The sequence below is a fragment of the Bos grunniens genome, chromosome 13, assembly GCF_055505025.1.
Source record: "Bos grunniens cultivar Pamir isolate PY7600 chromosome 13, Bosgru_T2T1.0, whole genome shotgun sequence".
Taxonomy (NCBI): domain Eukaryota; kingdom Metazoa; phylum Chordata; class Mammalia; order Artiodactyla; family Bovidae; genus Bos; species Bos grunniens.
Genome location: NC_141177.1, coordinates 10,562,911 through 10,579,160, shown reverse-complemented (window position 1 = coordinate 10,579,160; position 16,250 = coordinate 10,562,911). Strand labels below are relative to the sequence as shown.

At 50.2% G+C, this 16,250-nt stretch overlaps 1 protein-coding gene and 2 non-coding genes across 8 annotated transcripts in view; 1 reads left to right on the top strand and 2 right to left on the bottom strand.

The window, feature by feature from the left end:
• PKIG (cAMP-dependent protein kinase inhibitor gamma) overlaps positions 1-16,088 on the top strand; it is an 80,075-nt gene extending 63,987 nt beyond the window's left edge. For all 6 annotated transcript variants that reach the window (XM_086331675.1, XM_086331676.1, XM_086331681.1 and 3 more), the window contains 2 exons: positions 11,768-11,941; positions 15,398-16,088. In XM_086331675.1, the coding sequence (XP_086187801.1) occupies positions 11,791-11,941; positions 15,398-15,477 (231 nt within the window). In that variant the 5' untranslated portion in view covers positions 11,768-11,790 and the 3' untranslated portion in view covers positions 15,478-16,088. The remainder of the gene's footprint in view (positions 1-11,767; positions 11,942-15,397) is intronic.
• On the bottom strand, positions 4,288-4,359 carry LOC147360186 (small nucleolar RNA U2-30). The gene has a single exon (XR_015140082.1). It is a non-coding gene; the product is annotated as a small nucleolar RNA U2-30 (small nucleolar RNA).
• On the bottom strand, positions 4,520-4,599 carry LOC147360185 (small nucleolar RNA U2-19). The gene has a single exon (XR_015140074.1). It is a non-coding gene; the product is annotated as a small nucleolar RNA U2-19 (small nucleolar RNA).
• Positions 16,089-16,250: the final 162 nt, after the last annotated feature.

Sequence of the window (16,250 nt, the reverse complement as noted above, 5' to 3'; positions counted from 1 at the left end):
AGGGCGGAGTAGGCGGTTAGACTGCCCATTCTAGAGCTCTGAAGAGAGGCCTGGGGAGCCGTCCACACAGACTGTCAAGGGCAAGGGTGAGAGCCCCCAGGGGCACATAGAGAAGAGGGCCCGGGCCTGGTGCTAGGGTGGGGGCCTCTCACATGAAGGTCCCTGACAGAGGAGACGCATGCATGGACGAGGTTAAGAAGGGGCCCGTGAGGCTGGAGGAGGCCCAGAGGGTGTGGGGTCTGCAGGCCCCCAGTGGGAGAGTGGTCTGAGGAGAAGGGCGTCCGTGGAGACCTCGTGTGACTCAGCACCGCCCCCCTTCCCTCCCAAAGCAGGTCTCTCCACCGCCTGCCCTCCCTGCCGCGTGGTTTTGGCCCCCTGGGTGTGGAGGCCAAGGCCCTGCCCAGCTGCCTCCAAAGGAAGCCTCTCTGTGGGCATCAGGTGCTGCCCTGGTAGAAGCCGAGTTCTTCTCTGGAGACTCCGCCCTGGGTGTGTCCCTCAGGGACTAGGTAGAGCTTGGGGCGTGTTCCCAGAACTACTGCCCTGCCCTTTCCCAGGTTCTGGGAATGCTCCCAGTCTGGAGCCCTGGCCTTTTTATCTTGCCTGCCTCAGTGCCTCTCTGGGTCTGGCTTCTCATCACAGAGAAAAGCCGCTTCCTCTGAATTTGAGGAATGCCAGGTCGCCAGGCCCTGGTATTTGCATCAGGTTTCCACAGCCCTTGCTTTCCCTCAGAGGAGCCTTAGAAAGCATGTTCCCCACCCCTGAGGAGGCCTGTCCCAGGGGACCAAGTCCCACTGTCTGCTCTGCGTCCATTACAGAAGGCTCTGCTTTCTTATTTGTACCGTCTCTGCAAATACTTAATTTTTTAAAAAGAAAAAAAAACAGGAAATGACCTTTCTGGTATATTTGGAAAACAATTTGGCGCTGTCATGGAATCTGCCTGAGCTATGAGGACTAATAGCTGCAGACTTGGAACAGACTGTGTAGCTCTTGGCAAAAGCTGGGGCCTCTTCAGTTTACAGAGCTGGGGGGAGAATAACAACCAAAGGGAGAAGACAGCTTCCCGTGGGGAAACCAGACGGCGCCCAGGGCAAGCACCTGCGAGAGCGCAGCCTCTGACCCCGGGCCGCCAAGGGTCTGGGAAGCTGAGCCCAAAGCCTCTTCCTTTTCAGGGCCAAACGCTTTACCCCGAGGAAGGCCCCCAAACCTCCTGAAGATGGGGAGGAGCAGAAGAGCATCAGGCTTGAGCACCGCTCAGGGCTCAAGCTGAGATAGAATATGGTAGATCGCTTATTCCCAGATTGGCTGTTGACTCTACCTAGATCACCCTCTGTCTGACTTTTCTGTGGACCTCAGCGCAGGATCACATCCTTAAGGAGGCCTTCCTGACCATTCAGTGTTGAACTGAACCACCCCTACACAGAGAAACCTGTTCTCTTCCTCCACAGCACTTACACAGGCCCTGATGATAGATTCATTTATTTGCTAATGCCGCTCTCTTTTATCAATTGAGGCGTAGTTGAGTTATACTATTTCAAGTGTATAGCAGAGCGATTCAGTCTCATATTTATATGTATATCTTCAGTCTCATATACACACACACACATATATATAGTCTTTTTCAGATTCTTTCCCATTATAGGATATTACAGGATACTGAATATAGTTCCTTGTCTAATATAGTAGGTCCTTGTTGGTTATCTATTATATGTATAGTATAGTATGTACCTGTTAATTCCAAATTCCAAATTTATTCCTCCCTCCCCTTTTCCCTTTGGAAACCATAAGTCTGTTTTCTATGTCCTTGAGTGTCTGTGAGTTAAATATTTCTGCCTTATAAATAAGTTTATTTGTATCATTAGTTTAGATTCCACATATAAGTGATATCATATTGTATTTGTCTTTCTCTGCCTGACTTACTTCACTTAGTATGATAATCTCTAGGTTCACCTATGTTGCTACAAATGTATTATTTCCTTCTTTTTATGGCTGAGAAATATTCCGTTATATATATATGTATATGTAAACACCACATCCTCATCTGTTGATGGACATTTAGGCTGCTTCCGTGCCTTGGGTACTTCAGGGTGCATGTATCTTTTCAAATTAGAACTTTCTCCAGGTACATGCCCAGGAGTCATATGGCAACTCCATACTGTTCTCCAATTTGCATTCACACCAACAGAGTAGAAGGGTTCCCTTTTCTCCACACCCTCTCCGTTATTTATTATTTGTAGGCTTTTTGATGATGGCCATTCTGATCAATGTGAGGTGACATCTCATTGTAGTTTTGATTTCCGGTGCCTTTTTCTGTTATCACATAGTAAATATCTTTTTGGCTCCAATGCATATCCCATACCTGGCATAGTGCCTGGCATACAAAAAGTACTCAGTAAACACAGAATAAATGAGTGAATGAAGTTTCAGGACTGGAAGACATTTAGGGATCATATTTCAACCTGATTATTCTGATGGGGGGAAAGGAAGCTGGGAGAGAGGGAAGGTCCCAGGGTGGGGAGAAGGGCGGTCACCCTGCTGTAAGGAGACTGAGCCAGACCTCTGGTCCCTGTTATAAGGCAAAGCCGCGTAGTCTTTGCTCTGCCCTGGAATCTAGACCGTCTTCTATTATTCACTCATTATGAAATATTCATTGGGCTTCACCTCTGTGCCAGGCCTATCAGATGCAGCAGTCCACACGTCAGCCAGGGCGCCACTCCTGTGGAACTTAATTCACTCAGCACAGTAAAGCACAAAAGCAGGAAGCATGAGGTTTGGCCTTCTGTGCATCACTAAACAGAGTAAAAACAAAGAAGCTGAAAGAAAGCGTCAGTAGGACAGTTTTACTGATAAGTCACCCAGTGAGAATGGACCGTGGTAATGACTTATTGTGAGCCTCTTCCCTTGCACACATTTTATCGGACTCTTTTTGAGCACACTGACCCGTTGACTTCATAACAGCCCCCTAAGCAGAAGGTTTTTACTGTTCTCTCCGTGTGGCTGAGGAGGAAACTGGGATCCTGAGAAATGGAGGCAGTTGTCCAAGGTCTCTGAGCTCATAACAGGGACGCGGGCCGCACGTCAGCACTGGTGCCTTCTGGCAACCGCATGCCCCTGAGAGATGGGCCTGTCGCTGGGGACTCCGACCCCCAGGGGTGCAGCAAGGCGTGGGAGAAAGGCCTCTGGACTAGGACATCAGACAGCTAGATCCAGAATTTGCGCGAGTCACTTTCCCTTTCTGAACCTCACTTTCCCCTGCTATTAATGAGAGATTTGTCTCCATGAGCTCAGGGAGTCTTTTCAGTTTGATGATTCCACAAAACGTTGGGAGATACTTGGGAAAAATTAAGGTAGATTCCCTACCTCATACCTCATAGCAAATAAATTCGAGCTCAGTCAAAGATTTAAATATGAAAAATAAAGCCAGGAAAATACAAGAAATAAGCAAGAGAGAATTCTTCACCAATCTCGGAGTGGGGAAGACATTTCTAAGTATGATCCAGAACCCGAAAACCATACAGTAAAATATGATCAGTTTGACTACTTGAAGAGAAAAAAAATGTGTGCACACAGAGAAATAAAATCAGAGAACAAAACCCCAAAAATATGTGTGCTGCTGCTGCTAAGTCACTTCAGTCGTGTCTGACTCTGTGTGACCCCATAGACGTCAGCCCACCAGGCTCCCCCGTCCCTGGGATTCTCCAGGCAAGAACACTGGAGTGGGTTACCATTTCCTTCTCCAATGCGTGAAAGTGAAAAGTGAAAGTGAAGTCGCTCAGTCGTGTCTGACTCTTAGCAACCCCATGGACTGCAGCCTACCAGGCTCCTCCGTCCATGGGATTTTGCAGGCAAGAGGACTGGAGTGGGGTGCCATTGCCTTCTCCGAAAAATACGTGTAATGCTTCTTAATGTGAAAGACTGATTATCTCAGTATATAAAGAACTCCCACAAATCAGTGGGAATGCTACCATCTAATGGGAAAACGGGCAAAAGGATTTGAGTACAGTTCACAGAAAAGGAAATACACATGGAAAGATGCTGTGTTTTACCCCCAGGAGCAGTGCAAGCTGACACAGCCAGGGACTGTTCTCACCGGTCACCTTGCTGACTGACTGGCTCAAGGGTGTGAGAAAAGTTGAGGTTTCTTGGTGTATCGTGTCAGGTCATTCGGAGTTCCTGGCGTTGGTGCTGTCGTTAACCGTCTGAGGACGCCCGTTTGCTGATGCAGCTGCCAGCTCCCAGGATGGTTGCTCATATTTCCCCATTTGCTGTTGACTTTTTTTTTTTTTTTCCTAAGCTCAGATCAAGTGTAGAAACCTTCATAGTTATATAAAGTTCTGCAGTAAAATCTTTTCATCATTGCTCAGAACTGATCAGCCTTTCATACAAGCACACCCACAACCAACTCTCACTTACCTACCAATAAGCCCCTTAATTATCCAGTCACCTACACACACACACACACACACACACACACACACACACACACCCCTTCATACCCCTTATTTTAAATTATTCTTTTGCTTCTCAGAACTACAGAGATCATGCATCAGGTACACTGGGTGGTCTTCTGATGCTCAGATTTGGCTACTTTCATCACTGATCCACTTCAGTAAGAGCAGATCTCAGAGAATGCTGTTGACTTTTAAGAGCAGAGAGTGAAGGGAAAATATATAAATATTGCATAAAAATGAAAATAGTGTGTTCCCTAGACCCATCCCTGCGGGGGTGGGGGCGGGGAGGCAGCCAGAGCACACTGGTGGCTGTTGGTGTTTTCCAGGATCGGCCTTTGAGTTTGGCATACTTCCCTCTCCGAGCCAGGAAGGTCGGCCTCCTGCGCTAGGCACTTGTAACGTCAGCTGGGCAAGGGCAGGAGCCAAAGCCCCAGAGTGCCAGTTTGAGAAGGATACTAGCCTTTCTGATGGAGCCTGTAATTCCATCCATCCCACAGTGTCAGATGCTGGAGACCCCGGACCGGAACGTCAGCACAGCCGTCTGTGGCCGACAGAGGCCTTTCCCACTGGTTCCCACAGGCAGGGAAAGAGGGCTGGAGAGGAGATAGAGTGATGGACAGACTCAGATTTAATCTGACCAGGTGTTTCCTGAGCACCTGCTGTTTGCCAGGCCCTGGGTGAGAAGCTGAGGACCGAGCAGCCGGAGCATGTGGTTTAGCTGCCGGGGTTAGGCCTTTCGGCCTGGCCAGGCAAAAACCCAGACAGACATACCGGTTCTTGGGGAGCCCACATCCTAGTTGGAGGAAAAGCCCTGAGGAGCCGGGGCTTGGGAGCTGGTGTGGCCTGCCCAGGGTCTCCCTTCCTCTGGGAGGTGCGGGTCCTGCCGCCTGAAACAGACCTTCCCAGGTCGTGGTGATAGATAAACTCACCTCACAGATCTCAGAGGCTGCTGTGGAAGTTTTGTAAGCGAGGTACAGGAAACGTAATGACTTGACTTGCTTTTACCATTATGGTTAGAACTGCTGCTGCTGCTAAGTCGCTTCAGTCGTGTCCGACTCTGTGCGACCCCATAGACAGCAGCCCACCAGGCTCTGCCATCCCTGGGATTCTCCAGGCAAGAACACTGGAGTGGGTTGCCATTTCCTTCTCCATTGCGTGAAAGTGAAAAGTGAAAGTGAAGTCGCTCAGTTGCGGCGGACTCGTAGTGACCCCATGGACTGCAGCCCACCAGGCTCCTCCATCCATGGGATTTTCTAGGCAAGAGTATTGGAGTGGCTTGCCATTGCCTTCTCTGATGGTTAGAACTATCATTATAAATTTTATTCTGTCTTATTACTGTTATTACCACAGGCCAGGCCCCTGTTCTGAAGCTTTGAGCAGTTTTCCCAGAGGGAGAATGTAGGAGTGAACCTTCCGTGACCTATGGAAGAACCGTCTCTGGCAGATTCAGAGCCTGGGGTTGGTTGGTTGGTTGGTTTTTGGCCAAGAAGCAACCGGCAACACAGCTAGGGCAACTTCTTTCTTTCAAGGCAGCTTAGACAAATTGGCCTGGTGCGCCCCCTGCTGGAGCTGCGGGGCTTGCCTTGGAATTCTGGTCCAGCCTTTATTCTGTTTTATAGACCTGGTAATTCTGAAGGAGATCAGCCCTGGGATTTCTTTGGAAGGAATGATGCTAAAGCTGAAACTCCAGTACTTTGGCCCCCTCGTGCGAAGAGTTGGCTCATTGGAAAAGACTCTGATGCTGGGAGGGATTGGGGGCAGGAGGAGAAGGGGACGACAGAAGATGAGATGGCTGGATGGCATCACTGACTCGATGGATGTGAGTCTGAGTGAACTCCGGGAGTTGGTGATGGACAGGGAGGCCTGGCGTGCTGCGATTCATGGGGTCGCAAAGAGTCGGACACGACTGAGCGACTGAACTGAACGGAACTGAGACCTGGTAAATGGAGGCCCAGAGGGGGGCAGTCTTGCTCAAGGTCTGGCGACAGAACAGGTCACGTGGCCTTCTCTCTACTCTTCCTACTACAGGACGCCTCCCTGTCTCCTCATTCATTCTCCAAGTGTGTCTTCTCAGCCTGGGGCTGTGGGGAGATGTGGGTCCAGCCCTCCATACTGGCCAGTCCCTTTTTTCTCTCTCTTTCTCTCTCACACACACACACCACTTACTGAGCCCCACCCTGGGTGCTCCGGGAGCTTCCTGCCAATGTGGTTACTTTCTGAAAGCTTTGCACAATAACTCGGGCTTATACAAACTCCTACCGTTATAAAAATTTAGTCTTAGGCGTGAAAGTTCCTCTTCGTCACAAAGTACCACATTTGGCAAGGTGTTTTTCTTGTATCTGCTGTGTAAACTGGGTTATCTTTTTTTTTTTTTTTAATTGAAGTATGGTTGGTGTACAATATTTTGTTAATTATTTCTATACAGCAAAGTGATTCAGTTATACACACACACACACGTACATTGTGTTTTATATTCTTTTCCATTATGGTTAATCACGGGATACTGAATACAGTTCTCTGTGCTATACAGGGGGACCTGGTTTATCCATTCTGTGTATGAAAGCTTGGAAGTGCCAACCCCAGCCTCCCACACTGTCCCACCCCCAGCCCCCTCCCCTTGGCAACCACCACTCGGTTCTCTCTGTTTCTGCTTCTGTTTTGTAGGTAGGCTCATTTGTGTCATATTTTAGATTCTACATTAAGTGATATCATACATCGTATTTGCACTTCTGACCCTTCACTTAGTAGGGTCCTCTCTAGTTGCATCCATGTTGCTGCAAATGGCATTATTTCATTCATTCCTATGGGTGAGTACTATTCCGTTGTGTGTATGCACCATACCTTCATGCATTCACCTGTCTGTGGACATTCAGGTTGTCTCCAGCGTCTTGACTATTGTGAGTAGTGCTGCTATGAACATAGGAGTTCGTGCGTCTTTTTGAATTAGTTTTGTCTGGACACATGCCCAGGAGTGGCATTGCTAAATCCTGTTAGTTTTCTGAAGAACCTCCATACTCTTCTCCACGGTGGCTGAACCAAGTTACATTCCCACCAACAGTGCAGGAGGGTTCCCTTTTCTCCGCACTCTGTGACGCGGTACCTCGTAGTTTTGATTTGCATTTCTCTAATAATTAGTGATTCTGAGCATCTGTTCATGTGTCTATTGGCCTCTGCACGTCTTCTTTGGGGAAATGTCTGTTTAAGTCTTCTGCCCATGTTTCAATTGGGTTGTTTTTCTTCTGCTGGTGTTGAGTTGTATGAGCTGAAACTGAGTTTTCTTTAAGGTGTTGTTTTGCAATCTGCCTTTTTTTTTTCTTAATTTTTCTTTTTTTTTGAGGTGGACCACTTTTAAAGTCTTCGTTGAATTTGTTACAGTATTTTCTGTTGTATGTTTTGGCTTTTTGGCTGTGAGGCATGTGGGAATCTTAGCTCCCAGACCAGGGATCTAACCCACACCCCCTGCCTGCTTCAGAAGGCTGAGTCTTAACCCCTGGAGCACCAGGAATGTCCTTGAATTTTTCAGGTAATAGTTTATCTCTGACACTTTGCCATTAGTACATATCCACCCGGTGTAGGTTGTTTTTTGAATACTCTATAATTCATGCAATGCCTAGCCTTTTCAGGGACATTTGGGAGCTTCCCTGTCACTGACCATGTGCAGAAAGCTTCCTCAAACTATGAAGAGCATTGGCATTTGCCATCATGTGTCTGGAACTGGGATTTGCTGGGCCCATCTCAACTAGAGTACTGTGAACTCCTATGGTCAGGCCAGTGTCTTAGACCCTCCACCCCGCTTCCTAACTCAGGATCTGCCCAGTGGCCAGAATCCCTGTGGTGACTGTATGATTTGATTGCCTTCAGAAAATCATCGGTGCTCAAAGGGAGATACTTATATTCCCTTAGCAGATTAGCCTTTTAAAAAAATGTATAATAGCAGTATCCATTCTTGACAAGGGTGCAGGTAAATGGACAGTCTTGCAGGCTGCTGGTGGGGATATAAATAGGAACAGAACTGAACTTACAAGTTCTATTTACTCATCCTTTTTGGTTATTATAAATACCATTATGTCATTCAGGAAGGCAAATGTGTCACAATATTGTGTCTTAAGCAGTATTTCACCCTTCCCTTTAACTTAGCAATTCTACTTCTAGAAATGTACTCTAAAGAAACAGCTAGACATAGGCTGCAATATTTACACAAAGACCTGCTGCTGCTGCTGCTAAGTCACTTCCGTCGTGTCTGACTCTGTGCGACCCCACCAGGCTCCCCCGTCCCTGGGATTCTCCAGGCAGGAAAGTGCTGCCTACTGTTGTTGGTGTTTAGTCGCTGAGTCATTTCTGAATCTTTGCAACCGAGAGAACTAGAGCCCACCAGGCTCCTCTGTCCATGGGATTCTCCAGGCAAGAATAGTGGAGCGGGTTGCCATGCCCTTCTCCAGGGGGTCTTCCCAATCCAGGGATCAAACCTGGGTCTTCTGTTGCAGGCTGAGCTACCAGAGGAGTGTTCATGTCTAGGGGACTCTTCAAATATATTATGATACACCAAGCACATGTACAAAAATCATCTACAGAGAACCTTCATGGCATGCTTTCAGTTCAGTTCAGTTCAGTCACTCAGTTGTGTCTGACTCTCTGCAACCCAATGAATCACAGCATGCCAGGCCTCCCTGTCCATCACCAACTCCCAGAGTTCACCCAAACTCATGTACATCGAGTCGGTGATGCCATCCAGCCATCTCATCCTCTGTCGTCCCCTTCTCCTGCCCCCAATCCCTCCCAGCATCAGAGTCTTTTCCAGTGAGTCAGCTCTTCACATGAGGTGGGCAAAGTATTGGCGTTTCAGCCTCAGCATCATTCCCTCCAAAGAACACCCAGGGCTGATCTCCTTCAGAATGGACTGGTTGGATCTCCTTGCAGTCCAAGGGACTCACAAGAGTCTTCTCCAACACCACAGTTCAAAAGCATCAATTCTTCAGTGCTCACCTTTCTTCACAGTCCAACTCTCACATCCATACATGACCACTGGAAAAACCATAGCCTTGACTAGACGGACCTTTGCTGGCAAAGTAATGTCTCTGCTTTTGAATATACTATCTAGGTTGGTCATAACTTTCCTTCCAAGGAGTAAGTGTCTTTTAATTTCATGGCTGCAGTCACCATCTGCAGTGATTTTAGAGCCCCCCCAAATAACGTCTGACACTGTTTCCACTGTTTCCCAATCTATTTGCCATGAAGTGATGGGACCAGATGCCATGATCTTCGTTTTCTGAATGTTGAGCTTTAAGCCAACTTTTTCACTCTCCTCTTTCACTTTCATCAAGAGGCTTTTGAGTTCCCCTTCACTTTCTGCCATAAGGGTGGTGTCATCTGCGTATCTGAGGTTATTGATATTTCTCCCAACAATCTTGATTCCAACTTGTGCTTCTTCCAGCCCACGTTTCTCATGATGCACTCTGCATACAAGTTAAATAAGCAGGGTGACAATATACAGCCTTGACATACTTCTTTTCCTATTTGGAACCAGTCTGTTGTTCCATGTCCAATTCTAACTGTTGCTTCCTGACCTGCATACAGGTTTCTCAAGAGGCAGGTCAGGTGGTCTGGTATTCCCGTCTCTTTCAGAATTTTCCACAGTTTCTTGTGATCCACACAGTCAAAGGCTTTGGCATAGTCAATAAAGCAGAAATAGATGTTTTTCTGGAACTCTCTTGCTTTTTCCATGATCCAGCAGATGTTGGCAATTTGATCTCTGGTTCCTCTGCCTTTTCTAAAACCAGCTTGAACATCTGAAAGTTCGTGTTTCACGTATTGCTGAAGCCTGGTTTGGAGAATTTTGAGTATTACTTTACTAGCGTGTGAGATGACTGCAATTGTGTGGTAGTTTGAGCATTCTTTGGCATTGCCTTTCTTTGGGATTAGAATGAAAACTGACCTTTTCCAGTCCTGTGGCCACTGCTGAGTTTTCCAAATTTGCTGGCATATTGAGTGCAGCTCTTTCACAGCATCATCTTTCAAGATTTGAAATAGCTCAACTGGAATTCTATCACCTCCACTAGCTTTGTTCGTAGTGATGCTTTCTAAGGCCCACCATCTCTTGCCTGCAACCCCATGGACTGTAGCCTGCCAGGCTCCTCTGTCCATGGGATTCTCCAGGCAAGAATACTGGAGTGGGTAATCATTCCCTTCTCCAGGGGATCTTCCCAACCCAGGAACCGAACCTGGGTCTCCTACATTCCAGGAGGATTCTTTACCATCTGAACCTCCAGGGAAGCCCTGTTGTTACAGAGACAGTTACAGAGATGGTGGTCAATAGCCCTGATGGTTGATTTTACAGCTGAGAGAGAGGAAAGCCACATATACAAAGAACCATATGCATATGAAAAAAGATCTGGAGATCATACTATAGTATGCTGTCTTTTATAGCTTACTGTTTGAAACTCCCTAAAGCATGCCATACAAAAAGATCTTCACGACCCAGATAATCACGATGGTGTGATCACTCACCTAGAGCCAGACATCCTGGAATGTGAAGTCAAGTGGGCCTTAGAAAGCATCACTATGAACAAAGCTAGTGGGTGGGCGGGAAGAAAGACAGGTAATTGGGCTTTATTACTACAATCAAAGTGAAGAGGTAGTGGCTCAGTCATGTCTGACTCTTTGTGACCCCATGGACTGGAGCCTTTTGGGCCTGCTCACTCCAGGGGCCAGAGTCATCTTTGAAAATGCTGATCTGATCATCCTGAGGGAGCAGCTGCAGATGCGCACGGGCCCCTGCCCAGCTCAGCGGTGTCCTGGGTGTCTCAGTCCCACTCCCCCTCCCCCCAGGCCATGGCCTTTGCATTTCCAACACCCACCATGCCTTCCATCCGCAGAGCCTTTGCATGTGCTCTTCCCTGCAATCCTAGACTCCTCGTCTACCTATTCCTCCTAAAATCTCAGTAAAATATGACTTCCTGACCCCCAGCCTTGGTCAGGCCCTGGTTGTTCTCTGACCCAATAGACTATAAGCTCCCTGAGGGCAGGGACAGGGGCTGACTTGTTCGTTGCTGCATCTGTGGCCCCTGGCCGGTGCATGGTATTGATAAGTGTGTAGAGGGTTATCATGAACTTTAGAGAAAAAAAAGATGTCCTTTAAAATGATGATGGTAGCTCTGGGGGTATAAAATTACGCATGACTTAATTTGTAGTTTCCTGTGCTTTCTGTTTTGTCCGCCATGAGCAAGGCAGCAGTTATCATTTTGTTGGAACCCGTCGGTGCTGGGTCTTCTCTGCAGGGTACGCCTGGGCTCACCTCTGTCCTCCTGCCCTTACCCCCACAGGCCTGAAGAGCGATGCGACAGGCATGATGGAGGTCGAGTCCTCCTACTCGGACTTCATCTCCTGCGACCGGACGGGCCGCCGGAATGCGGTCCCTGACATCCAGGGAGACTCCGAGGCCGTGAGTGTGCGGAAGCTGGCTGGCGACATGGGCGAGCTGGCCCTTGAGGGCGCAGGTCAGAACCCACAGACACTCTTGGGTTCGAGCACCCCGGGTGGGAGACCCTCTTCTGGGCTCCAGGGCTGGCCTCTTAAGTCCTAGGCTGCCACCTCTTTCTCAGAGAAGAAACTGCCTTTAAATCAGGCCCCAGGCCCTGGGTCAGTGGCGGAGGGCAGCCAGTCCCTAGGCTGGAGGGTGCCAGCATCTCAGGCCATGAGGACCCTCTGGCCAGGCATCCCAGTGCTTCCCTTGCCCCTCAGCCTCCCTGCCCATCCATGGGCCCTGTCGGTTCCCCTCTATGATCCCTCCTGGTTCCTCTGCTTCTCTCTGTCCCCATGGCCACCACCAGGCTCAGGCCGCTCCCAGCAGCACAGCAGCCTCTGCCCTGGCCTCCCTGGCCTGCCCTCACCGCAGCCTTCCTCCTGGACAGCTGCCAGCAGGATTCATCTAAAGCTCCTGTCCCACCGTGCTTCTGCCAGTTCATCCCCTGTCCCCCTTCATCTCCCTGTTTCCTCCACTAGAACGTCCTCCACCCAGTTCTGGCTGCTCCAGGAGCCTCCCCCTCCATCCTCACACTGTCCTATCCATCCATGGTCAGCCCTCCCTCGTCTTGCGGCCCGATCTCCTCCCCAGGCTGCGGAGCCTCCCCGGGTCTGAACCTGCTCTCCTCCAGCCTCTGGGCCCCTCTTTCTCCCCTGTGCCTCTAATCCAGCTGAGGAAGGGACTTCCGTTTCTTGAAAATCCCCAGGGGGCCTCCATGCACTCTCCCTGTCTGGTCCTTCCTGGCCATCCCCTTGCTGGGCTGGCTGTTTCTCTTTGTTCTATAGCCCAGACTGTTCTGCTGAGAAGTCTCCTCTGACTTCATTGCCCTCCCTCCTCTGGCCACCTCCACGATCCCACAGAGCCCAGGGATCCTCTGGGACCCGCATCCTGACCGCTTGGTGCCTGGCAGTGTTTGGTGTACATCAGAGGTACCTGGTTGATAGCTGTTCACTGACCAGCACATCCAGCTGCCACACTGGGCCTGCGGCCAGGGGGCTGGCTGCCAGGCCTCTGCGTCTGCCTGCTGAACTGTTTTCTGTCTCCCTCGATCTCAGTGTAGCGGCTCATCCACCCACCCAGGTCCTCTACTGCCTGCTCCCACCCGAATCTGATTTGAAATCCCTGAGGTTATCTGGGTGTCTTGGCATCTGTCTGCCATTAAGAAGGGCACCCAAGGAAGGAGTAGTGCTGGCTGCAAGTCAGTGAAGCCCTCCTAGCAGAGTGCAGGCTACAGTGACTGGCCAAGGAACCTTCTAGTAGGCCCTGCAACGAACAGCTTCCCCTGGAGGTCTACAAGGCATGCTCAGTCCAGCGGACTCACTAGGGGAGAGGGTTACAGAGGATACAGATACTGATGGCCCTGGAGCATCTGTTTGCTTAAATCTCCTGGGAGACTGATGCCCAGCCCGGGTAAGGGAGGAGGAACCAAGCCCTTCGCCTGTCCTTGAAGGCCTGGCCTCCAGGCTTCCCCAGGTCATATGTGTGTTAACACTCCTCAAGCCCTTTATGTACGAACCTTTGTCTGCTCCCATATTTCCTTCTGTGGGAAGCACAAGTATTTCCTTACTTGGCCAAATAATAAGACATAAACAACCAAGCAGGACCTGAAGGAATATAAATGTACCGCCTGGCAGTATGTGACTGGGAAATTTTCCAAATCATACTCTGAAACTGGTCCCGAGGGAGTCTGTCCCAGGGCGGGCTTGGGGACCTTCTCTCTGGCCCAGAAGGGAGCTGGGACCTGCAGAGGGGAAGCTTTACCCCTGGCCGAGCTGTCCCCAGGGGCCCAGCGACCACGGAGGGTCAGAGGTGTCGTCATCCTCACTTTCTGGACCAGGAATTAGAGGCTCAGAGAGGTTAACTATGTTGCTCGAGGCCCCACAGCAAGGACATGGCTGAACAGCAGGTCCTGGGAATCTGACTAGAAGGTTCTGCTCTCCAGGGCAGGAGGCTCAGGACCCAGTAGGGCGTCACACGCCGGGAAACCTGCCCCGAGTGCCGGCTGCTTTGTCAGGCTTCTGGTGGGCCAGGAGGACCCGATGGGAACAAGTCTTTGCTGCAGGCACCACCCCAGGATAGTCGGGGGGCGGAGGGGCCAGTGTCCAAGTTCTTCCCACATCCCCGCCCTACCACTCACCCCAGTCCCCAGCCAGCTGCCGGGGCAGAATGAGGTGGTGGCAGTGATGAGCCTTTACAAACCCTAGAGAGAGATGCTTTAGGGACGGGCTTCAGTCAGGGGAAAGGACACTGCTCCCTCCACCGCTTGGCTCTCAGGCAACTCAGTTCACCTCTTTGAGCCTCAATTTTCTCCTCTGAACCTTGGTTTTCTCACTCAAATCATATCATGACCCTCATCATGCCTCCAGGCTTCTGTGTGACTGCATGGAAAGTACTTGTTAGCCTGCAGCCTAGGGATCCCGGTACACAATAGTTTCTCCTTCATCCCGTAAAGGGCTCAGCCTAAGGATACAAGACAGGGGTCAGGGGCCAGGGGCCAGAGAGGGAGGTAGGGGTAGTCTAGGGAGACACAGCACAATGAAACAGCCTCGGGCTCCACCCTAGACCCTCTACAGGCCACCCCTGGTGCTCCCCTGAGTTGGCATCATCTTTTTTTTTTTCTAATGTTTATTTGGCTGCGCTGGGTCTTAGTTGCAGCAGGGGGGATCTTCGGTGTTTGTTTTGGCATACAAACTCTTAGTTGCTGCTGGTAGGATCTAGTTCCCTGACCGGGGATTGAACCTGGGCCCCCTGCATGGGGAGCATGGAGTCTTAACCACTGGACCACCGGGGAAGTCCTGAGCTGGCATCATCTGATGCCCTTTTCCCTGTCTTGTAAGACCTACCATTTGCTGAACACCCGTCATGTGCTGGGACCTCACATGCCCTCTCCCTCTGGAGAAGCCACCCAAATATCCCGACCCTTGACAGCTCTTCACCTGTTGCTTGTAGCATCCATCCATGATCCTGGCCCTTCATTGATTTTAATTATTCCTCGGTGGAGAATGGAAGGGGCCTCAGGGCCCCCAGCTGCACGTAAAGAATCCACCTGCAATGCCAGAGACCCAAGTTCAATCTCTGGGTTAGGAAGATCTCCCAGAGAGGGATATGGCAACCCACTCCAGTATTCTTGCCTGGGAAATCCCATGGACAGAGGAGCCTGGCGGGCTACAGTCCCTGGAGTGACAAGAGTCAGACACCACTTAGTGACTAAACTACCACCACCACACTAGTTAACAGCAGATGCATTTCCTTTGTAGAAAGAAAAAGGATGCGGACCCGGGTAGAGTTCCCTTTGGCCGCCACCACCCCTAGTCCAGCTCCTGTCCTGCTCCCCAGGCTTATCCACACCATTCCCACTATGGCCAGGTCCCATGAGACCTCCTTCTACACTTTACATTTGTGACTATGCCCCTTTCTCTCTCCTCTGCAGAAGGACAGGCAGAGGTGGGCACCTCAGACAAGGAAGCCAGCAGCCAGCCCGAGAGCAGCGATGGCACCACCTCATCCTGAACGTGACCTTGCCCGAGGAGGCTGGAAGGGAGACGTGCCATGGACCTGGAGCCCTGGCAATGACCCAGCAGCCTCTCCTGTGAGCGGTGTGTTCCAGGCAAGCAGGGCCAGACTGAAAGGCGGGCCCAGGGGCTCCCACAGCCCCCACCCTGGGAAGGCCCTCTGCCCGCACCCCCAGGCTCCACGCCCCCGCCACCTCCCCCCTGCACCCGGGCACACTTTCACGACGCTGTAACCACAAGGATGTAATTTATTCAGGGGGCGCTGGGACTCAGAGACTGGTCCTGGCTCCAGCCTTTCCAGCCTTCTGAGTCAGGACACCTTCTTACCCTGTTTTTTAAAAAGCACTTTTAAACTTTTTAGAAACTTTCAACCTTTTCTCAGCAGAGAAGGGAGGGAGCTGACAATTTTTTTTTTTTTTTTTTTGGAAGCCATTGTAAGCTAAACTCTTGAACCATCTATGCAGCTCTGAGGTTCCCTCCTGGAGCTTCACAGATCCATTTTTAGGGAAGGGATTTTTGTGCTCAAAACCATATTGATTAACTCTCTGCCCTTCTACCAAGATAAGTGATACCTAGGACCCAGGAAATAAATGCTGACGATTTGTGTGACTGGTTTACGACGACTGTTTCTCCTTTAAACAGCAAAAAGCAGGAGCCAGGCCTTGTCTCCCCAAGGCCACGACTAGCTGAGACCCACTGCTGCCCCAGGCTCCCACGTACCTGTGAAGTAGCGGAGAAGATGCCGGGGTTCCACAGAGCCACCACTCCTCG